The 23,244-nt window shown below is 47.7% G+C and overlaps 1 protein-coding gene across 3 annotated transcripts in view; it reads right to left on the bottom strand.

Moving 5' to 3' along the window:
* Positions 1-22,907, bottom strand: part of DUSP29 (dual specificity phosphatase 29) — a 43,579-nt gene extending 20,672 nt beyond the window's left edge. For 2 of the 3 annotated variants that reach the window (XM_070364765.1, XM_070364763.1), the window contains exons 1-3: positions 22,759-22,907; positions 11,781-12,014; positions 481-701 (exon numbers count right to left, since the gene is read on the bottom strand). In XM_070364765.1, coding sequence (XP_070220866.1) covers positions 481-701; positions 11,781-11,980 — 421 coding nt within the window. In that variant the 5' untranslated portion in view covers positions 11,981-12,014; positions 22,759-22,907. Of the gene's footprint in view, positions 1-480; positions 702-11,780; positions 12,015-12,845; positions 12,858-22,758 lie in introns of all 3 variants that reach the window. The other variant, XM_070364764.1, reaches the window with a different exon arrangement.
* Positions 22,908-23,244: the final 337 nt, after the last annotated feature.

Genomic DNA, 23,244 nt, shown 5'->3' with positions numbered 1-23,244 from the left:
TAGGCTCGAGAGCAGGAGAATTTGAAGTCTCTATACTTCCACTCAGATTAGCTTCCTAAGGTTTTTCTAGCATCGAGGCCCTTGGCTATTAGTCTGGTTTGGACCCAGGCACAGTTAGCATCTTGGCAGCACCCCAGCTTTGAGGGCTCCCAACCACCCCTGGCGTTCAAAGGATGGCTGCTGTGCCTTAGGGAAGAGAGACTCAGGCCTAAGACCTCTCCTCTGAGCCCTCCCGACTTCCCATTAGTGGCAACCGAGGCCGAACCCCAGCAACAACAGCACCGTTCAGTGAGGCTTAGAGACTCCAGGGAATCCGACATTTCCAGCTACCCTGGCAGGGCAGAATTTGAGAAGGGAGCTTACTTTAAGCGTTCTTCTGCCTCTTCCCACCAGGGTGAGGGGCGGGGCCGTGGACTGGGGGCGGGGCCTCGAGGTGGCCGCGGGCGGGGGTGGGACCTCAGGCGGACAAAGGTCTCTTACTGTGATCATAGCGGAGGGCAGCGTCAATGAAAGCGGCAGCTGGGTAGAAGAAAACGCTGAGGTCAAAGCTGGGCAGGTCATCAGCCTCGACGCCATGGTACTCGATGGCCATGTCGCGGTAGTAGTCGGGCCCCGTGTCCACGTTCCAGCGGCCGTGGGCAGCGTTCAGCACGTGGGTGAAGCCTGCCTTCTGCAGCCCATAGCGGTCCAGCGCGGTTGTCCTAGGTGCGCGAGAGAGAGGCTTGTAGGCAGAGCCCTGGCCAAAATCTGGGGAAAACTCGAGCTCAGTCCACGGGTTTTTGCCATCAATTGTAGCTTCTAAATAGGCCTGGCCACTGAAATGAAGGACTTCCCTTGTGTAAGCCCTGCTCTTGCTGACCCCCTGGCCGCTTTGCCTTTTTTATATTTCTGGTTCAGCAGTTTAGAGAAGTTGGAGAGTGGGCAACCTATTCATTTGTCCATTCACTCTTTCATTCACCAAATACAGAAGAACTTGGTGCTGGACACTCCAGGGGTGGCAGGAGTGGACCGTCAGCTGCCAGGTCTCCTCTGAGGCCATCAGATAACCAGTTCATTAGGCCAAGCTGAAGAAGTGCGAGGGAGAGGGCCACCTCCACAGAGTCTCAGGAGACCCCTTAAAGCAGCCCCTCCTCTGATCCCTTGGATATTTCTGGGGTTTGAAGGGTGAGGGTCAAATGAATGGTTGAGAATGGGTCATCGAGTGTGAGGATATGGCAAAATTCTTGATCATGATGTTCAGGAGATTGGTGAACACTATACGAACTCTTTGCTTTGATGAGTAAATCATTGCCTCATCGGGCGAAGCACTGTTCTGAGAGAGTTGTTTAAGCAGCCTGTTGGAACTGATTTTAGGAAGTTCCTGAAGCCAACAGTGAGATTATTTTCTCGTTTATAGCCTTATCTTTCTAGGCAAGATTTTTCAGGAACAAAGAGTAAAGTCTTGTTAAAGTAGGTGGCCTTGGAACATGGACAGAGGAAGCAGGAGTTATCATTCCTTGAAGGGCTAGGAAACACTTTATTGGAAAGAGGGTTTTGAGCCTGCCTTACTGTAGGTATCAACCAATACTTGGTGATGGAGGAGAAGAGGGAGGCAAGGACATGCCAAGCCAAAGAAATAGTACAACCTAAGGGATGGAGGCTGGAGATAATTAAAGCCGTTCAGGAAATGAATCTCCTGTGTGCCAAGCACTGTCCTGGGTACTGATGCTGCAGCAATGAGCAGGTAGTCAAGGTCCCTCTGGAAAGCAAATAAATGAATGGTCCATTTCAGATAGCAGTAAGCTGTGCAGAATCACTGTGGTCCTGCTTTAGGTAAGGTGGTCAGGGAAGGTCCCTGCCGGGAGATGGCATTGAAACTAAGACAACCAGGTGATAGGGGCCTGGGCAAGGGAAGAGGGGGAAGGAACGTGTTTTCTTCAGGCAGAGGCAACAGCAAGTGCCAAGAACAGAAGGGAGACTTGCGTGGCTGTAATCGCGAGGGTGGTAGTGGCACAAGAGAAAACCGAAAGCGGGGGCTGGGTCACGATGGACCCTGGAGGTCATGGGGAGAGTCTGGATTTTATGCTCGGTATGGTAGGATGCCACATGCTACAGAGGCGTTTAAGGAAGGGGTGAGTGGTGTTTACTTTTTAAAGATCGGTCTGGCTGATGCATGGAGATGGATTGAAAGGAAGCAAAAAATAGAAGTGGGGATCTCTTTTGGAGGTGTCACAGTCATGTGGTCAAGGGAGGAAGGTGGTTGGACTGAGTCACAGCAGACTTGTTGATGGATTGGAAATAGGGGCAGGAAGGAAGGGACTGGTTTGGGCAGAGCATAAGATGTGAGAGGAGAGGAGAGAAAGGTCTGGAGAGGGAGTGTGGGATCTGACCATGGAGTGCTTACAAGTCAGAATGTGCCTTTGGGGGTTAAGAAGAGCTTTTTGCGTTTGAAAGAGCTTTTTGTGTTTGAGGCGGGTGGGTCCCATCTGAGATTTGAGATGACATCTCCCTCAACAGTGCAAAGTCCAGTTCTGCAGCTTAGGGAAGAGGTGACAAGGTCTGGAACCATAACAATAAGAGACCAAAAAGTGGCAGTGTGCTCCAGCTGAGGGCTCATCTCAAGGCCATTGGTAAGAGGATCTGGACAGAAGTGAGCATATTGAATGCCAGCATGGACCAACACCCTGCACCTCCATGCAGCAGAAACACATGCCAAGGGTCCCGCATCTATCACTGGTTTCCTGGGGCTTTTTGTTGGTCTTGAGAGGAGCCACAGTGAGCTTTTAGAAACGTGCAAACAGCCCATGGGGACAGAGGCATAGGGAGGTGTGGAGTTCCACTGAGCCCCCCAGCTGGCTTTTGGGGCTGCCATGCTGACTATGAAACACATTATGCTTTCAATTTTTCCTCAGAAAAGTCTGTTTTTCATTTTTCTCCTCGCCCCAAAGTATGTATACAACAAACATTATGCTTTTGGGATGTAGATCTGTGCTCAGTTAAAGCCTCCACTAATGCAGTCCATCTTGCCGAGTAGCAATCAACCTCACTTTGAGGTTGAGCTCAGTGGAAAAATTAAAATTAACTGTCCTTGACAGGAAGTTCCTACCCACCATAAAGACTGGTCTCTCTGGGTTCTGCAGCTGGGTTTCAACATAATCAAATGGCAGTTTGAATAAATAGCAATTTGCACTTTGCTCCTTTGGGGGTCAAGGATCAAGGTAGATATGCAACAAGACTTATTTCATGACACATCCACATTCACCCCTCCCTCCCAGAGCTGGTTTTTGACTGTGTCTGAAAGAGAGAAGGGGGTTCATGGGGAGCATTAGAACTGGTGGGTATCCTGAGGCCTATTGCAGGTCTTTGGGCTCTGTGGCTCTCTGGGCCCAGAATGGGGGGTGGTGTCCTCTGAGGACTTCCCCCAGCTTGACTTACTCAGAGTCTAGGTGAGGGCTCAACGGCAGTAAGGGGATTTGCAGATACATAAAGTGACTCTTAGTAGACAGCAACTGTTTGGAGGCAGGTCCCCAGTTGGCCCAGACACCCAGCCCATCTGTCGCTGGGATGATTGGAGGGTGCCGCTTGCCACTGTGTTGTTTTATTTTCTTAACTTTCAGGGCCATCTACTCAGATATGTGGGAAAGACTAAGAAATGTGCCTCCGTTGAAGGAGAAAAGCTCAAAAAAAAAAAAAAACCCACCAGGGTTAAGAAATTACTCCTAGAATCTAGGTGATGCAGCAGCCTTAGTTGCTGGTTGTTTAAGAAAAGTCCTAGATGTTGGTAATCTGTTCATTTTAAAAGTGTCAGCTAACTGCAAAACTAGCACATGTTCTCTGTAGAACATGGAAGACAAATATGCTCCCCCCAACACAAAAACACATGTATTTCTACTCCTTAGAGATAAGGACTATTTGCCTTTTGAAATAAGGTCTTCCAGTTGTTTTTCCATGAATATATTTGTATATTCTATTTAATGGTTGGGGGTAATATGGTAATATTATGATAATGGTAATACCACACATACAGTTTAAAAACTTTGCATGGTGATAGACTGTAGACATCATATTATGTCAGCATACAGCCTGCAGTAGCTGCACACTATTCCCTCCCATAGATGAACCTCAGTTTTCCCTCAAGTCCTTAGCTTTGGAGGTTTGTGTTCTCTCTCTCTGGTCTGTCTCTCTGTCTCTATCCTGGAGAGAGAGTAGTGGTTATTATAATAAGTAACTATAAACAAACAACTTGCTGTATCTTTGAACACATCTCTGTGTCCTTGGGAGACAGTTTTTTTGAAGTGGAGTTGCTGGGTCACTGGGCATGAGTGTTTTGAACACAACTGATACTTGCTACTAAATTATCTTCTAGAAAGCATGTTCAAATTTACATTCTGATTTTTGCTCATTGCTAATTTCATAGACAAGAAAAGGTGTCTTGTTTTTGTTTATTTAGTGATGCGATTGGACACGTTCTCTTACATTTGTTGGACTTGTACAGTTTTATTTATTTATTTTTTTAATTTTTTTAGCTATGCAGTGTGGGATCTTAGTTCCCCTATCAGGAAGCAAACCAGCACCCCCTTCATTGGAAGGGCAGAGTTTTAAGCACTGGGTCACCAGGGAGGTCCCCTGTACAGTTTCACTTTTGAAGAACATTGTTATATCCCTGTTTTTGACCCAGTTCTCTTTGGCACTTCTCCCTGCCTTGTGAACCTCTGGCCTCAAATGTGGATTCTGAATCTGGTTTGGAGGCTTAAGGAAGGGACTCTCTTCTCCTGAGGTCCAGTTTCCTCAGAGACCTTCCCTCCCTTTCTCCTTCCAGCCCCTCGCAGTTTCTCCAGGAAACTTGCTTTACCCAGCACCCCTTCCACCTTGAGGGGTGACAGGAACAGTCTCCTTGGACAGAGCTCCTGGCATCCAGCCTTTTCAGACCCCCAGGCCCTATGATTCCCGTCCTGCATACCTCAGCACCCGCCCAGAAGCCCATTTCCCACAGGTGTGTGTTCTCAGAGGGGAGGAGGGACATCACATGCATGTACACGTCTGCCCCAGCCGCCCACCAGCTGCTCCTGTGTTGCCAGGATTCTGCCCCGGGCGTTGATGAGCGTCCACTGCTGATGGGGAGGTTCTCCACACCCTCACCTGTGAGGACCTGCCGACTCCCCACGCCTACCTGTGGGTGCCTGTTCACCATGGCCCACATCCTGCCATTTTTTGATGCCTGTGACACACACTGGCTTCTCTGGTGGCTCAGTTGGTAAAGAATCTGCCTGCAATGTGGGAGACCTGGGTTCGATCCCTGGGTTGGGAAAATCCCCTGGAGGAGGTCACGGCAGCCCACTCCAGTATTCTTGCCTGGAGAATCTCCATGGACAGAGGAGCCCGGCGGGCTACAGTCCATGGGGTCGCAGAGAGTCAGACACGACTGAGCCACTAAGCACAGCACAGACACACTGGTGAGTGTGACACTGCTAGTTGTGGTGGCATGTCATTTTGAGAGCATGACCCTGATGGTGACCTTCTTCTCTGGAGTCTTGGCCATGCCTACTCCTCGCAGGTGAATTTTAAAACAGGCACAATTCTAGTTTTCGGTCTCCTTCAATTCATCTGATATGAAGGCAGAACTCACTAGCGGTCTGTCTTCTGGGTGTTCTGTTACTTGCCGATGATGAAGCTGTTGGGCTACGAGGCCCTGCGGAAAGCACAGGGCACGCAGGTGTAGTTTATAAGCTTAAACTGCGGCATGAACCAGAACAACGAACCTCTGGGACTCTCAGATTTCTTTATTTGTTAAAGAGGACCAATTACATTGGCAGTACTTTCCTTGCAAGGTTCTTGAAGAGTTGAGTGATGTTGATGATATTCAAGTTTCTTTGAAAGGTTAAAAGATAAATTCTGAACAAGGAGGAGGTGGCAAGCAACAGGAAGATGTACAACGAAATTTATTGGTGGTTAGCTCTGGGTAATGGGGTTATAGGGAATTCTACTGTTCTTCCTTTTGTCTGTGTTGTGTAAATTTTCAGTAATGAATGTGTCATATATTCACTTAGTGTTTAAATATATGCCAGGATTTTTATTGACATTCTATCCTTAGTTCTCAGGAGAGATTGACTGTCGCAAAGACCTAAGGTGGTCTCCGTGTTTTTAACTCCTTAGGAATCTCTCCATCATCTTCCCCACCCCACTAGGCTCTAGGCCTCCAAGGATTGAGGCTAAGTGGGAAAAGACAATGTGTAGAAGGCCTGGTTTCAAGACATCCCGTTGTATTAATGATCAGACAAGGCATTCGGCTAACCGTGAAAGGAAATGGTTGGCATTGCCGGGGGCCTTCGCTAAAATACTGCCACCCAGTGTGAGAAGGCCCAGTGGGGGCAGGACCTGTGGCACCTCTCCCCTAGCACCTTGCCCATGGCTGGTGCCCAGCTGTGCTTAGTTGCCTTTGGTACTTGGAGGCTCGGAGTCCAGATTTTCTGGCTCTTGCAGGTGACATTCAGCATGTTAAATTGTCAACCTTGGCTGTGCTTTCACTGCATCCTAGTCTAGCCGTGGCCCACCCTAAAAAAAGACAGTCAAATTTTAGCTCTACTTGGTGCCTCAAGGCTGAATTGCTTCTTTCTTTTTGAGGGGAAAGGTTGCAGCTGTCCGGGTACACCAGTGAGAGGTCCTGTCTCAATCTGAGGACTGTCTCAGCCACTGCTTTGCCTTCACCTCAGACCCTGATGCTGGGAAAGATTGAGGGCAAGAGGAGAAGGGGGTGACAGAGGTTGAGATGGTTGGATGGCATCATTGACTCAATGGATGTGAGTTTGAGCAAACTCCAGGAGATAGTGTAGGACAGGGAAGCCTGGTGTGCGGTAGTTCATGGGGTCACAAAGAGTCGGATACAACTTAGCGACTTAACAGCCCTCTCCAGCATCTTTGACCAACCAACCTTCGAGATGCCTCTGGCTTCAAAGGCTGATGGTCTGCTTGGGAGCAAAAAGGAGGAGAAAGAGTGACCCCTTGGCAAGCGAGCTCAGGCTGAGTGGGGCAGGTGCAGGCATTTGAAGAGTCAGGCTTGATGGGGTGAGGCTGCTGGCTGTCGATGGCCCTAAAAGGCAGACCTTGGAGGCGACTGTAATTTTAATAAAAATAGAGTCCTCGCCATTCAAGCAGCAGAGCAACTTCACAGAGCCCTGGCACTGGCTCACAGGACTGCCTCTGTTGTGAGAGGGAGGAGAGATTTCTCAATGATGCCTTGCTGTGGGGAGCCTGTCCTGCCTGGGAATTTGCAGTCACTTTGACTGTAGCCAGGATACTTGCCCTCCTGCTGACTGTCAGGGAGAAAAAAGAAAAAAAGATTTTGCTAAGCAAATGAAAGATGTGAATGAGATTAAAGTGAGAATATTTAAATTACAGAAATTTAGTGCTTTCAAGCGTCCTGAAGCACTTGTGAAGCACCCATTTAGGGACTGCTGATTGATAAGAGGTGATGAATTATTCTTATCTCATCATTGATGCCAGTCCCTGGTTCTCTGGAGGGCAACACTTGGTTAACCTAATTTGAATCTAATTTGAATGACTTAAAAGTAATAAAACAAGTATGTGCTTGAGCCTAATAAAGCCTAATTTATTTAATAAGACATTTCTTAAAGAATTTTACTTCAGAGCTGGAAGGGACCTTTGAAATTATCCCTTTATTTTACAAATAAAGAAACTGAGTCCCAGAACAATAAGTTGTTTTGCCAAAGGCCACACAGAGTGGCCACCCACACTGGGGCTTGAACTCTCTGCCTCAATCCCCGCTGGACTAGACAGCTTTTGCTGTACTCCACACTGTTCCTCCAGTTCCTACTTGGAGATTCAGACCCCCTACCAAGGCGTGGGAGAGGGTGGCTGTGCCTTGAGCCCTTGAGGGAGGAAAACTTCCCCATGAGGACATCCAAAAGGTGGCTGCCTAGGGGGGCCTACTGACCCCCAGCGCTGAGCCAGCGCACTTCACGTCAACCACATCGCTCTCCCATCTGTGACCTCTTCTTGCCAGGCTGTGGTGGTATTGGGCGGGGCGGGGGGGGGCGCATCTCTGCCCTCCCCAGGCTGGTAAGCAGTGGGAGCTTAGAGTCACCAGGCATCCCATTTGGTGATCCCCTTGGGATAAGCTAGGCATGAGAAAAGCTTTAGAAATTCTAGAACCCACAGGCTTGTAGGGCTTTGATGTGGCACTGCCCCCCCCCCCACCCCGCACCCCGGCCTTTGGCCACCCGGGTCCCTGGAAGGCCGGGCCGGTGTCTGTGGAGGGAGCTGTCTGGAGGAGGCCCATTAGGAGGGACCTTCCTTCCAACCTGGCCTTGGGTTTATGATAGCATCTCATGGGAGAAATGTGACTGGGGGTATTTTCTATCCCAGGGCTGCCCTTGACACACAGGGACCCTTAGTGGCAAAGTGTGATGACTGTTTTTTACCTTCTTCTCACACTGTGAGGTTAGTTTCCAGAACCTGCCTGAACTCTAATAGTTCACACTCAGTGCTGGAAACTGCGCTCAGCATCCAATGTATTAAACCATAAAACCCACATCTTATAGGTAAAGAAATCGAAGTTCAGAAAGCGTGAGTGACATGCCTGAGGCCACATAGGAGTCAGTATTTGACCCAAACATTGTGCAAATGCCCAGCCATTCTGTTCTTGAGGTGAGAGGAGGGCAAAAGAGTGAGGTGCTTCTTGGGGATCAATCTGGTCCTTCCCCCATTTATGCCATGTTTTAGGATCAAATCTAAGGAAATAATCTTAAATATTAAAAATATGTTTATACCTAAAGATGTCCACTGCAGCATTATTTATAAAAGCAAGAACATGAAAATGACTGCTATATCTAACAGTAGGAAAAGTGGTTAAATAAATGATAATTATGTCCATCTGATATATATAATTATAGTTATTATAATTAAGTATATGAGAAGTATATAATAAGGGGAAAGCTTTTGAATGATGCTGTGTGGAATAAAGACAAAGATAAGATGAATAATCCATATGATTGCAACTATTTTAAACCAAAAATAGCATATAGAAAGTCTAAGAGGAAATTACTCCAGTATTAACAGGAATGGCTTTGGCGTGGTGGACTTCAGTGATTGTTTTGGGAGATTCAAAAGTTTTCTTTAACACTAATCACTGTCTTATTATTAAAGCTAGTCTTTTTTAGCGCTTACTCTGTACTTGACAGCACACTAGTATTTGACGTTGTTGCTGTTGCTCAGTCACTCAGTCGTGTCTGACTCTGCGCCCTGCAGCACACCAGGGTTGCCTGTCCTTCACTGTCTCCCAGAGTTTGCTCAGACTCATGTCCATATATTATCTCAATCCATACACCCTTATGAAGAAAGTTCACTTGTCAACATATTATACCTAGGGAAATAAAGATGTCTATAACTTTATACAGTGAGTTTATATTACCTTTAAAATAGGAAAACAGTATATTTACTATACTTATTTAATAATATTAGAAGATATTCAGATCCCCCACACACACCTTTTATTGCTACTTCAGTATTAAACATTGTTGTCCATATATCCTTATGTATTGGTACTCTTATTTCTGTATGTTTCATTTCTTAAAGTGATATTTGGAGTCACAGTGTGTGCATACATTTTTTATTTTGAACTAATTCTAGATTCACATAAAAGTTGCAGAAATAGGGACTTCCCTGGTGGTCCAGTGGTTAGGATTCCATTCTTAACTGCTAAGGCCTCAGATTCAGTCCCTGATTGGGGAACTAAGATCCCACAAGCCATGCAGTGAAAAAAAGTTGCAAAAGTAGTACAGAGATTATTTGGCAGGAAAAAAAAAAAAATACTAATACATGCTTCAACTTGGATGAACCTTGACAACAGGACACTAAGCGTAAGAAGCCAGTAGTGAAAGGCCGTTCACGTGAAGTTCCCGGTTAGGTAGACTCATAGAAAGGGAGAGCAGGCTGGGGGTTTCTCCGGCTGGGGGGATATGGGGAATGGAGTGTGATTACTTAATGGGTTTGGGGTTTCCTTTTGAGGTGAGGAACATGCTTTGAAATTAGATAGTGGTTGCACAGCTCTGTGAAATAATAAAACCACTGAACTGTATACTTTAAAAGGGCGAGTTTTACGGACTGTAAGTTATATCTCAATAATGCTATTATTTTCTAAAAAGTAAACAATGGAGACCCTATTTAGGACAGCCCAGGTTCCCCTAATGTTCACAACTGAGAGATGATGTGATAAATTATGGCACACCTATACTAAGGAACACTGAAAGTACAGAATCATTTAATTCCTTTTTTCCTGCTAAAATTATTTAAAAGAAATAAAAATCCTTTAAGTGTTTGCGTATGTTTCCTTATGTTTGCCATGATATACATAAAGTGAGCTTAATACTGGTTACTCAGGGCAGAATTAAGAGAGGACAAAGGGAGATTATGCAATTTGTGTTTAAAACTCTCTGTTTAGTTTAATTTAGTGTAAAAGGGCATAAAATTTTTTTGTAACTTTTTCCATTTAAAATTAGTAAGAAAAAAAGAGGGATGCTGCCTCTGGATATCCCATGACTAGACATTTTTAAGCAGCAGTTATTGAAAATCACACATGAATGGGTCCTATGCCATCTGACTCCTTGGAGAGGTGAGTTGTAAACTGGAATCCTGGGGGGTGGAGGGAGGAGCAGGAGCGCTAATCCGGATGAAAGCTTATGAGTTAGGCAAAACTGCTTTTGAATCCAGCTCTCAGCCACTTAACAAGCTGTGGACCTTGGGCCCATTATTTAGCTGCTCTGTGCCTCGGTTTCCTTATCTTTAAAATGGGAGTAATGAGATGACCTCTCACTGGGCTGTAGTGAAAATAAAGTCAGATCACTCATGCAAGATGCGTAGCCCAGTGCCTGGCGCAGAACAGTCAGTAAATGATAGGTCTTACTATTATTATTTTCCTTCTGGCTCAGTGGTAAAGAATCTTCCTGCCAGTGCAGGAGACACAGGTTTGATCCCTGGGTTGGGAATATCCCCTGGAGAAGGAAATGGCAACCCACTCCGGCAGTATTCTTGCCTAGGAAATCCCATCAACAGAGGAGCCTGGCATGGGGTCGCAAAAAGTCAGACATGACTTTTAATGACCACCACCAACAACAACATTACTGTTATCACTATTATTATTTACAGTAGGCACTTCCCATTTTTTTGAAGAGTGGGGCATGGTGGCTATAAAAATCTAAAGCAAGGGAAGTAACCTCAACTTTGCTAGGTCTATCACACTTCCTGATACAGAGGGTGATGTGCCCTTATGCCACCCACCTGAGAACTGACTTTATTCTTGCTTGTCTTATCCCCAGCTAAAAAAAGACTACATTTCTTAGCCTCTCTTGCAGCGAGGAGCAGGGGAAGTCTTTGGTGGACTTCCCTTCGGGAAGATGTCCTTTTCCTCTACCTTCGCATGGTCTGGATCCTACAGTTGGTGACAGGAGCCCTACTAGCAATGTCAGGTCATGAAGCAACCTTGAAGAAGGAAGCCACACCTGGGGGATGGTGGGGCCCAGGCGTGGGAGCCTGAGCTGCTGATGGCCCTGGAGTTGCCATGCCAGCTCTCCTTCCTCTCCACATCTTTTATGTGAGACACACCAACCGCTATCTTACTTAAGCCCCTTTTCTGAGTTTTCTGTAATAGGAAAATAAACCTAGCCCGAACTGATAAAGAGTTCTCTCAGAACCAACCTGGAAAGCAAGAGCTCTTGGTGGGAAGGTAGCAAGGGCTGTGACCTGGGAAGGGCTGGCTACCAAACGTGAGGCTGAATCTGGGCACTTACTCATCGCCGATGTAGAGCTTGGGCCAGACCTCGTTGACGTGGGTGTACTGGGGACTGCCTTTCCAGAAGAGACGCTCCAGCTCGAAGGCTCCAGGAGTACAGTAATCCTCAGCCTCCCCCTCCTCCTCCACCTTCGGCAGCAGCTTCTTGGCAGATGGGTAGACGTTCTTGAGGCCTGTCTTCGATTCTCCGGATGTCATTTTGGAGCCAAGGGATTTTCTTTCCTTTCTGCAGCTGGTCATGAGAGAGGACCAGGGTTGGGGTTAGCAGGGACAGAGTTGGGTAAAAGCTAATCTGAAGATGTGGCAGGAATCTCCCCGCTTGCTCTGATCCTCCTTCCTTTTCCTAGGTTATGGAGGTCAACAAGGAAGGTCATGATGGCAGTTAACACTTCCCTGACATTCCAGTCCCCTGCAGAGCAAGCATGCTGCATGCCCTCTGACATGGGCATATGGTACAGACCCAGGACAGACTTTGGGTCTAAGAAATCCCTGCAGGCAGCCTGTTCTTTGCCATCTTTCTTTTAGATTTTTACCCCTTTGTTGGTGCCTACTCTTTCCTTTATGTGACTTGAGTCTGCAGGCTGAGGCCATTTTGAGCATGAACAAGAAGGCCCAGGAGGTCCCTGGCCTTCCAGACCCACGGTATTCAGTGTCTGCAGAGAGCTGTCGTCCAGTGGAAAGGGCACATCTGGGGATCCAGAACCTATGAGGTCTGGGCAGCCAGGCATTTCCAGGGTTTCAGAAGTCTTGGGGTGGGAGGAAACTTGGCTGTGTGAGGGTTTGTCAACTTGTTAGAAGGTTGAACACAACGTTGGCCACTCTCAAGCTAGGAGGCTGGCAGTTGTGTTAATTTAGTGGTCATCCAGAAGAGACATTCCAAGCTAGAAAGCTGTGTCTGCAGATCAGGATGTTTGTAGAGCTTGTCAGCCTCTGTGAATAGAATGTGTGTGAACAGTTTCCATTGTCCCCAAGGAAGTGAATCTCCGTGGAATTGGGCACCGTGTGTTCTGTGGGCTGGGTGACCAATACACTCAGGCAGCCTGGGAAGGGAGGTTGTACTCACAGTGCTGGGAAACTGTAGGGAAAGAAGAAGGGGTGGAGTCACTGAGAAACTCATGGACGAGAAATGGGGAGGGAATGCTATTCATATATTTAACAGATCCTTATGTAGCACTTAATGTGTGCCAGGCACTATTCCAAGTGCTTTACAACTATTAACTCATTTAATCTTAACAACCCGAATTAATAGGTGCTGTGATTATCTTCATTTTGGAGATGAGGAACACTGTAAATTGAGGATGTTTGTAATAGGTGATCTTAGTCTTCTGAGAAAAAAATAATTGCCATGGGCTCACCCGGTGGTCTAGCAGTTAAGAATCCACCTGCCAATACAGGGGACACAGGTTTGATCCCTGGTCTCAGAAGATCCCACATGCAGCGAGCAACTGAGCCCGTACACCACACCTACTGAACCTGTACTGAGCCCACGAGCCCCAACTACTGAAGCCTGAGTACCCTAGAGCCCATGGTCTGCAACAAGAGAAGCCACCACAATGAGAAACCCATGCACTGCCACGAAGAATAGCCCCCACTCACCACAACTAGTTAAAGTTCACACATAGCAACGAGGACCCAGCGCTGCCAAAAATAAATAAATGAAGGAATAAATATATATTTTTTTAATTGCTGAGAGGGCAGGGGTCAGAGTGGAGGATACAGCATGAGGAGGGGCAGGCCCCAAGGACTTAAAAATGTAAAAAATCCCTGGGAACGTCAAAGACCAGTAGCATCCGATTGAAAGGACCCAGAGCACATCTCGGAGAGGCTCCCACTTATCAAAAATGGGACAGTTTGAACATGAATAACAAAAACAACTGCAGCTGATAGAAACACGTCAAGCACTTAAGTCGTGATGATACGTAAAATAATCATTCACTGTTAGAAGATGCTAGGGAACCAGCTCATTGTGAAGACAGGTCAGTAAACAGAATCTAGCATTTGTTGTTCCTTTCTGATACAAACGCTACTACTGGGTAGATGAAGGGAATTTTCTTTTATAGAAGAACTTTAATAGAGAAGGAAGAAAGCACCATTTTACATCACCTGAGGAGCTAATGGATGCAGGAGCTGAGCACTGACAGCTGTGACCTAAGAAGTGACGATCAGACGCTATGGGCCTTCTGATGGAGAAACACACCGCCACCACCACAGAAGGCGTTTCACCAAAGGAAGAGCTGGATCGTTGATCAGAGTCCTCAGAGGCTAGATCTAGCAACTGCTTTGCAGGAGATTCAGAGGACAGTTAAATTATACCTCGGGGTCTGATCTTCTGGAAATATGTAGTGAAATGTTCACGGATGAAATGATATAATGTCTGGGATTTGCTTCAAAAATAATACCACTGGAAAATGTAATATATTGTGTATGGGGTGAGGGGAATGGATAGAGGTGTGATGAGGAAGGATTTGCCAAGGATGAGGGCTGCAGGTAGTCACTGTTACTCTCTGTATGCATGAAAGTTTACATTATTATTTTTTTTTTTTTTTAGAAGAAAGGGGCTGAAACTACTGCTCTGGGAAGTTTGATTCAGCCAAGTTGACAGTAGATGAATTAAAGGATCACTGGCTAGCAGTCTTTGGTGATCATGGGAGGTCAGGATCTGTGACTTTTTCCTGCAGGACCCTGAGTGGAGGGGTGGGGGCAGTGGGCTGCAGAGGCCTCTCTTTGGAGTCTGTGGAAGTGTGATCTAAAGGCTACCTCCCACAGAATCATCTGGCTCTTGCAGATTCATGAGTTGTACCCTGAACCAGGGTGGTGTCTAGGAGTCTGTATTTTAACAAACTCCCAAGTGAGTCTCATGCTAACTAAAGTTTGATAATAATTGCCCAAGTATGTGGTTCAAGAGTCAAGGAGCTGTTGAGTCAATAGAAGGGTAGGAAGGGTGCTCAGTATGCTTTTCCTTGTTCTCATTGAAGTGCAGACCCAAGTCTTTAGCCCCGAATAAGGATGTGGGACTGGGACAAGAGAGGGGCTAGATAGCCTTTTACCGAGGTTCCCTGAAGATGCTCCTTTGTGTTGTTTGCAGCCTCAGTGTCTGACGTGTAAGAGGGGATCAGAAAGTATTTATTGAATGAGGGAATGGCCTAGGGAGTGAATGGAAGGAGTGAATGGATGACCGAGGGCAGTGAATAAGACTGGGGGCTTGTGCTAGGGGCTTAGTGGAGTTGATGGGGCAGGAAGGAGCCTTGGGCTAATTTGGAGGAGGACGGAAGGTAAGTGAGGAGCAGAACACAGGATGGACAGTCCCCTGCAGCAGGGAGTTGCTCAGACCCGATCTCTGCTCTGGGGCATGGCTGCTGGCATTTGCAGTCACCAGGGAGGCGTTATTTCAAGGAATGGATGGAAACGTCTGTGGAGGAACCAGCACAGGCACCCAGTCTCCTGAGAGTGTAAGCATACTCTGCCTGCTGCAGGCCTGAGGTGCTTTAATTTTGAGAGATCTGGAGCTCAGCTTGTCCATGGCACCAGCTCTTCCTGTTTAACAGTGAGTCACAGCTGGGAACTGAAATGTGAAGGTTTGAGCCATTTTGAACCCTGACTGCTACCAAAGTAGGCTTCAGAAGATGGGATTTTAGGGAGATGCTGAAGTAACTGCATTCTGAACCCTCTGCCTGCCTCCTTTGATCACTGAAGCTGACCTCACCCTTGCTGAGGCTGGTCCTCCTTCATTATACTGTGGAGGAAGCCATCCCCATCCCCGTGCTGAAAGCCTCGGCTGGATTTCCAGACAGAAGCGGAAGTGGTGTGGTCTACCCAGAGCAGCTTGGCACGCAGAGGGAGCTCTGGGATCTATTATCCTCCAGCATGTAGATTGAATGGGGGGAGAGAACAAAGCACAGAGCCGTCCAGAAACCACAGACCTGTAATCTTTCCAAATCCTGAAGGCGGCTTGTGTGCATCTCTCTGCATGGCTCCCAAATCTCTGGATCTCATAGAGGCCAGGAGCGTCTGTTTCCCAGATCACAGCCAAAGTGGAAGGGGAAGACAAACCTGCTCTGTTTGGTTTCCATAGATTTGACCTAAAGATTAACTGCCAAGGTCTCGATGACACATACAATATCAATCACAGGCTAAATGTCATAATGAGAGCTGGGCAGGTTGTCAAGAGAGGCCTCCAGGTTCCTGTTACAGCTTCATATTGAAAGGTTTGGTCCCAGGAAATCAAATGTCAACTTGATGGCTACTTGGCCTTTATTTGCAGCATCAGCTTGCCTCTTCTCAAAGGATGATAGACTCAGGCTCCTTCCTGGAGGGGCCAGGCAGATAACAGAGGAGTTAAGTGCATTGGGTGTTAAAGAATAAAACAAGCAAAAGTCCAACTATTGGCCTCAGGTAGGAGCACTGGAAAAGACTCTGATGCTGGGAAGGATTCGGGGCAGGAGGAGAAGGGGACGACAGAGGATGAGATGGCTGGATGGCATCACTGACTCGATGGACATGAGTCTGAGTGAACTCCGGGAGATGGTGATGGACAGGGAGGCCTGGCGTGCTGCGATTCATGGGGTCGCAAAGAGTCGGACACGACTGAGCGACTGAACTGGACTGAACTGAGGAGGCATCAGGGAGTGGTGCGGACTGTGGCACAGTGCGAGCAAACGGCCCCACTGAAGGGGGCAGCAGCTTGCCATTCCATGTGGGAATGCAAGCCCATATAGTCATTTTTATGAAAAGTCAGAAAGCCAGAGTTTTGTGCAAAATCAGCTGATGTAAAAAATTTAAGTCAGTAGGCAGCTGCACTAGAGACTGGTCTTGTCCTGTTCCATTCCTCAGTTTGGATCACTGCAGTGGACAGCTCCGTTATACACAAAAGACTTCGTCCCTCAAGCCCCTTTATTTCCCTGATTGAGGGTATTTTCTGGTCTTTGCACTGATCCTGTTTATTGAAGCACCTCACAACAACTTGTTCTCAAACCCTGGTTTTAGGGTCGGCCTTGGAGGGAACCCAACTAAGATACCTGATCTTAAAACATTCTTAAGACACTGTGATCTTAAAACATTCAAAGACACTGTGATAACAGAGAACGCAGAGACTGAGTGGTACTTGACCTATGAGGCCCAAGCGCCGCTTCCCTCTGTGAAACAGTAGCCTTGCTTTGAGAAACTATTTCCAGGAATAATCAAAATTGGGATCCCTCGTTAATCCTGACTCCATGTCAGATTTTTCAGTGGTACAGCTTGTGTTTGATTAAAGGTTTCCCTTGCCAGTGAAGAAGGGCTAAAGCTGAATTTAGAAATATAATTTTGACACCATGATTTGACTTTATGTAAAAAAAAATTTTTATGGAATTTAGGATTAACATAAGCACATGACTCTATACAAAGTAGATAACCAGGGACCTACCATATAGCACAGGAAACTATGCTCTATGTCTTATAATAATCTATAAGGGAAAGAATCTGAAAAAAAAATGTATATATGTATATTCTTTTATATAACTGAATCACGGTACTGTACACCTAAAACTAACAATATTGTAAATCAAGTATACTTCAATTAAAAAAACTTTATATTTTATATATATATATATATTTTTTTTTTTTTTTTTTTTTAACTAGGAAAAAATCACCAAATACTGTAAACAAGTAGCAGGACTCAGAAAGATATTTTTGTGTGTCTTCTATTTTGGGATTCTTTATAAATAATCATATTTTATAAGAAATAACCACATCTGTATTTTTTCACTGTGCTGGCCAAATAGAACAGTCTGGGCTGGAAGCTACTTGTGACTTTTGATTTATGATTTCCACTTCATCTGACTTGCCTCCAGGGCCTGGCTGTTTCCTGGGGCTCCTCTACCTCTCTGTCCCTCTCTCCCCACATTCACTGGCTGGTGGCCCTCCTGTACTCTCACAGCCTCAGCAATCACTGAGGACTCGAATCTACATGTCTCATCCTTCCTGAGCTTTGCCTTCTTTGATAAAATGGAACTGTAACAAGAGGGTGAAGATGCTTCAAAAACAAACACTTAACCTGGATTCTTTTGCTTTCTAAGGTGGAGGATGGAAGAAGCATCATTCATTTCAGCAGGAAACTTGAGTATCTAAGTGGACCCCCTTGAGCCTGCAGAGATTGGCCAGGTAGCCATGTCCAGGAGTGAGAGCCACAGAACAGGCCTCCCGATTAACCAAAAAACACCATTGAAGGATCCTTTTGATGGGGAAAAGGTGAGTCCTAAAGCATATTTCAGAAAGTGATGGAGTGAACAAAAAGCTAAATTATTCTGTACAAGAAAGCAAGGGGAGTTCTGAGCCTCTAGAACATCCCCAGAGCGGGTGTGAGGGGACTGCTGTAGGCTGTGGGAGGCAGGGCTTGGGAGCCAGGTGAGGAGCATCCAGGGCACACAGCCACAGGATTCCTCAGAACAGGGATCCCCATGCTAAACTCTGTGGTTGCAGAGTCGGACATGGCTGAGTGACTGAATAGCAACTGACTATATCAGTCTTCCCAGTGGCTCAGTGCTAAAGAGTCCTCCTCCAATGCTGGAGACGTGGGTTTCATCCATGGGTCAGGAAGACCCCCTGGAGAAGGAAATGGCACCTCACTCCAGTATTCTTGCCTGGGAGATGCCAGGGGCAGAGGAACCTGGCAGGCTACAGTCTATGGGATCGCAAAAGAGTTGGACATGACTCAGCGACTAAACAACCACTGGCTCTGTCAGCCCTCTCGTTGTCACCCTGAAACTTCAGTGAACCTGTTAGATGGTACAGACTGCTGTGTTTGCTGTGGTTTTGAGAAATCAAAGGGGAAGAGGCTTGTGTTGGTGGAGAGAAGAGACCAAAGTGTGTGAAGCAGCATGTATAGTCTGATTCTGTTCTTGTACAAAAATACATTTCACCAAAACATTAACACTAAGCATATGCTTATTTTGAATGATGAAATTATATGAGCTTATTCTTTTTTCTAAGGAGCCATCTTTTCTAAGGTCTCTTGTGATGAACATAGAATACTTGAGAGTGTATGGCGCGGGGGAAAGCCTGTGAAGGTTCTGTTTGAGAACTGTTCTGGGTGTTGTACATGCACTTTCTAAACCTGTGGACTGAAGGTACAGACAGGTGGCCTCAGGACAAGGCCTGACCAGGAGTTCCTGCCATGACACACAGCACCGAGCACCTTCCAGGCTATGTGAATTTCCCAGTGGCAGGGCTGTAGCCTTCGTGAGCCCTCTGGTGGCAGAGCCAGGCCTAGGTCACGTCACCGAGTCATTCTGGTCCTTCAGTGCTTCCCGGAAAACCAGAAGTGAGTCAAGTTTTGTGGGTTCTGAAGTGTATACAGTTTCTTTAAGAAAAAGAAAACCCAATAGGTGCAGGGACTTAGAAGAGGCCAGTGCAAGTGTGGGGTGTTGACTCTTTGGGGGTAAATCTACCTCTGAAGGAAGCTTGCTTCCCAGGCTTCCCTTGGACTGGAGACAGACCTCAGGTGGAGAGGGCAGCATCCATCCCCGTCCCTTGGGACTCTCTGACTCTGCTGAGCCTGGTCTTGGTTAGGCTGATTCGGCTAGCATCAGGGCTGCTTTTTGACTTCACCTCAGAAGTTAGGCCTGGCCCTGCTCACCCCCACAATCCACCATATTCCTCTGTTAAGTGCCAGGCCTGGGCTGGGCCAGAGAGGTCTCTGCCTTCTACAAGTTTCTGGTCTAGTAGAACAGTTTATAATTTAATCTTCTAAAAATGAATCCTCTTCCTTTGAAGGTATCCTGTATTTATGGACATAACATATTTACCTTCCTAAATGCGTTGGGCTCTTGGGGAAAGTTAGTCATGACACCACCCAAGTTGGGCTTGGAATATGCCTTGAAAGAATGGGTAGAGTAAAAATGTTATTGTGGTTGGGAAAATTACTCTATTAGGAGAGTAATACCTACCACCAGGGTACGTGGAAGGGCAGAATTTGGCAGCAGTATATGTATATGAATATACATGTTTTTAATTTACCGCAAGTCATGCTTGTCTTTATGCATCTTAAATCTGCGAAAATGATCCCAACTAGGAAATAAAAGTTGTGGGATTTTTAAAATATTAAAACCTGGACGTGAAAACCCTAGGAATTTTTTGTTGCCTATAATTTAATTCCTCATATATCAGACACAACCCAAGTTTAACAGATTTTTCTTTTCCTTTTGGATTCTGGCAAATATGTTAATAGGAGGCAATTATGTGAATTAATGTAAAATCCTTTTATTAAAAAAAACAGAGAAGGCTTCATTTAAAGAGGTAATTTAATATTCCTTCTAAGATGGGGTTGATGTCATTAACTTGTTTGATTAACTCTTCAAATGGTTTCAAAGTGCTTCAGGGTGGTAATTTATGAACTCCTAATTGATTTTTTTCAGTCTTGGTTTGGCAGAGTTGGGCCTCCCGGAAACCGTGAGGAGGCTGGAGGGCCACATGCAGCTTCCTTCCCAGACAAGGGGGCCGGCCGGGGTTGCCTTGACCTCCACGACCAGCCCCGCAGGGGAGAGGAGGCTGTGGTACAGGGACCGCAAGAGCCTCTGACCGAGCAGTGGTGGTGTAAACACTGCAGGCGGTTACACAGCTCATGAATTCAGGAAGAGCTGGCCTTTTAGCCCCTCTCTTTCAAGGGTCACTTCCCATTATGTGCCACCTCAAAATGTGAGGCTTCCTCGTGATGGGGGAAGATGTGGGGGTAGACTGTGGGGGTGCAGCTCTCACCATGGTCTCACCCCACCCACTTGCCATCCGCACCACTCTCACTCACTGGGTCCACCTCTCTGTGCTGTGCAGAGGAGGCTTTAGGCCGTGTGAGGGCTGTAGGCCAAGCTCCCACCTCTTACAGCTGCTAACACTGTGTTAGGAGCTAAGTTCTGAGCCCAGAAAGCGTTAGGAATAGGGGTAGAGCTGGGGGCCAAAGGTCTCTTGGGGGGTAGTCGTGGCACACAGGATGGGGCATTAATACGTCTGAACATCCTCCTCTGGGTGATGGGGCTCCTTTGCTCATGGGTGAGCAAAAAAAAGCTCACATAAAAGCAGAGCTTTGGGGAGGAGGAGAAAGGTCTCTCTCCAATTTGTTAATATCTGGTGCCCATGCCAGGCTGCGATGAGACTTGATCCCCTATTTGCTGTGGAAGTGGTGGGTCCAGAACCATGGAGGGTCACCTGCCCTGGAGTCAGGCTGGAGGGGACGCACAGAGCTCTGCCTCCTGACACCAGGACCTGGAGTGGCCTTGTGCAGGCGGGAGTTCAGGCAACGAGGGAAGTGGGTGAGGTGTCCCCCACCCCCACCTCACGGAGGGCCACCTGAGCACAGTGGCTACGTGGCCAGGCTCTGAGGCACACTGGCCTCGCTGTGGTCTGGGCTGTGTGATTCTGGAAAAGCTACTCCAAGGCTTTGTGTCTCAGTGTGCTCATCTGAAGTGAAGGTGACAAGGCACATCCCTCCCCGGGCTGCTGCGGTCCAAGTAGTAGGTACATGGCCATGTGACTACCTAGAAGACAGGCTCTCTGAGCTGCGCCTCACATGTGGCCAGCCAGGACCCCTTGCCAACTCACAGGGTTGCGGTGTCTGGAGAAGGCCAGCCCTGGCTCCAAGGAGGGCAAGCTGCCCCCTCCCCAAGTGGACTCAGCTGGGCGTCACCAGGGTGACAGGAAACACAACTAAGCCCCCGGCCTCAGGGTCCCCTCTGCCCCTTGTCCCCTGTGAGGCTGTCAGCAGCCACTGGAAATCCACCCTCAGTCAGGACTCAGGGTCCCCTCCAGTCCAGTGCCACCCTAGGACCGACATGCCCCCAGCAAGGGCTTCCAGCTCGTCAGATGGTGGAGGGCCATCGCCCCAACCCCCCAGCATGGATCTGTTTTTGCCCCTGAAGAGTCCCTGACCTCCCCCTGACTCCTCAGACCCTCTCCCACGTCCCACCTCCCGCTCCAGGCCCAAGCTTGTTCCCCTGTACAGGATTCAGCTCAGAAGCCCTTTAAGTGCTGTTGGCAAATGTCATTTGGTGGGAACAAAATGCTTCTGTTGTGAAGAAGACAAAGACGAGGTCACGATGGAAGGTTCAGGGCATAAGAACACAGACCGAGTACAGAGCCCCTCAGATGCTGGGCCTTTAGTGGGGCGGCTTCTCCACACACACACCTTGCACCTTCCCTCATCTTACTTGAAGTGTTTCCCCTTGGAATGTTCTCAGATTTCCTCAACACTCAGAGTCCCCCACTCCCAACTCTTGGGTCCAGGCCCGTGAGGGGCCACTAGGGCCACAGAACAAGGGCCCAGGGTCTAATGGGAGAGCCTTGGTCTGAGATACAGGACATGGTCCCACCTTCCTGCCTATAGGCGCTGGTGTCTTGGTCCAGAGGCCAAGTCCCTCAGTGACCCAGTCTCCCCGTCTCTACCAGAGCAATCATCCCCAACCCCACCCTCCCACCAGGACAGGAAAAAGCTTCAAAAATAACCACTCTGTCCAAATGATGTTTAGGATTACCGAGGACACAGGAAGCGTTCTCATCCACAGGGTTTGAGGACTTAGTTGTAATTTGTGCTGCCCCACGCTTGATGTGAGTCACCATGGGTGTCTCCATTTCCCTCCCCCACACCTCCTGCTGAGGTTTTTTTCCCCTCTACTGGCTAAATGGATAAATGCAGAACCTTGCTGGAATATGATATGTGAGGCAATGCATCCAGTGCCTCAGAAGGGCCCGATGAGATTTAACCCACCCTATTATCCTTTAGAAATGGTCATTGAACTGGAAGCTTAGATTTAGAGGAAGGGAAGTGGAGAAAATTTCTTGGGAGTCTTTAGGGAAAGACGGAGCAAGAAGCCTGTCAAACTGAGAAGATGTCAGCTGGTGTCTGCTGTTCCAGAGACCAGGTGGAAAGGGGTCCTCTGATCCCCACACCCGGGACCCCAAAGAACACTCGACTGAACCCAAGAGATGCCAGTCTCCCCACCAGAGGGCCTTACCTGTGCGCACTGGGTCCTGGCCGGGTCAGGAGGCGCTGGTCCGTGGGGCGTGTGGCGGCCGCACACCCAGCCACTCTGGCATCCAAGAGCCTATTTTTAGGGTCAGATCTGCTGACGCTGACCTTGTGTGCTGCCCAGTCTGTGAGGAGACCTGTGGCATCTGCTTGCAAAATGATTTGCCAGTGTGACCTGAAACCCTTGACTTTGGGAGTCCTGTACCTGGAGCATACACGCTTGTCCCCAGCCCAGCCATGGAGGCGGGACACATGGCCACTAACGCGGGGACAGGCAGGGGGATTTCCTGGCTTTGTTTTCTTGGGATGGATGAGGCCAGGTGCCTGCGGGGCCCTGCCTGGGGCTCTGTCTTGGAGCAGCTGGAATGGGGGTGTTTTGCAAGCTGGCACAGTGCCTGTGCAAGGGCAGGGGGCCTCCAGCCTGGAGAACTCTTCACTCCAGTATTTTCTGGGAGTTTGTGGAGCTGTCTCT

The sequence above is a fragment of the Bos mutus genome, chromosome 28 (genome assembly GCF_027580195.1).
Source record: "Bos mutus isolate GX-2022 chromosome 28, NWIPB_WYAK_1.1, whole genome shotgun sequence".
Lineage (NCBI taxonomy): Eukaryota > Metazoa > Chordata > Mammalia > Artiodactyla > Bovidae > Bos > Bos mutus.
Note: the sequence above shows the minus strand (reverse complement) of the source record. Positions and strands in the feature narration are given on the sequence as shown.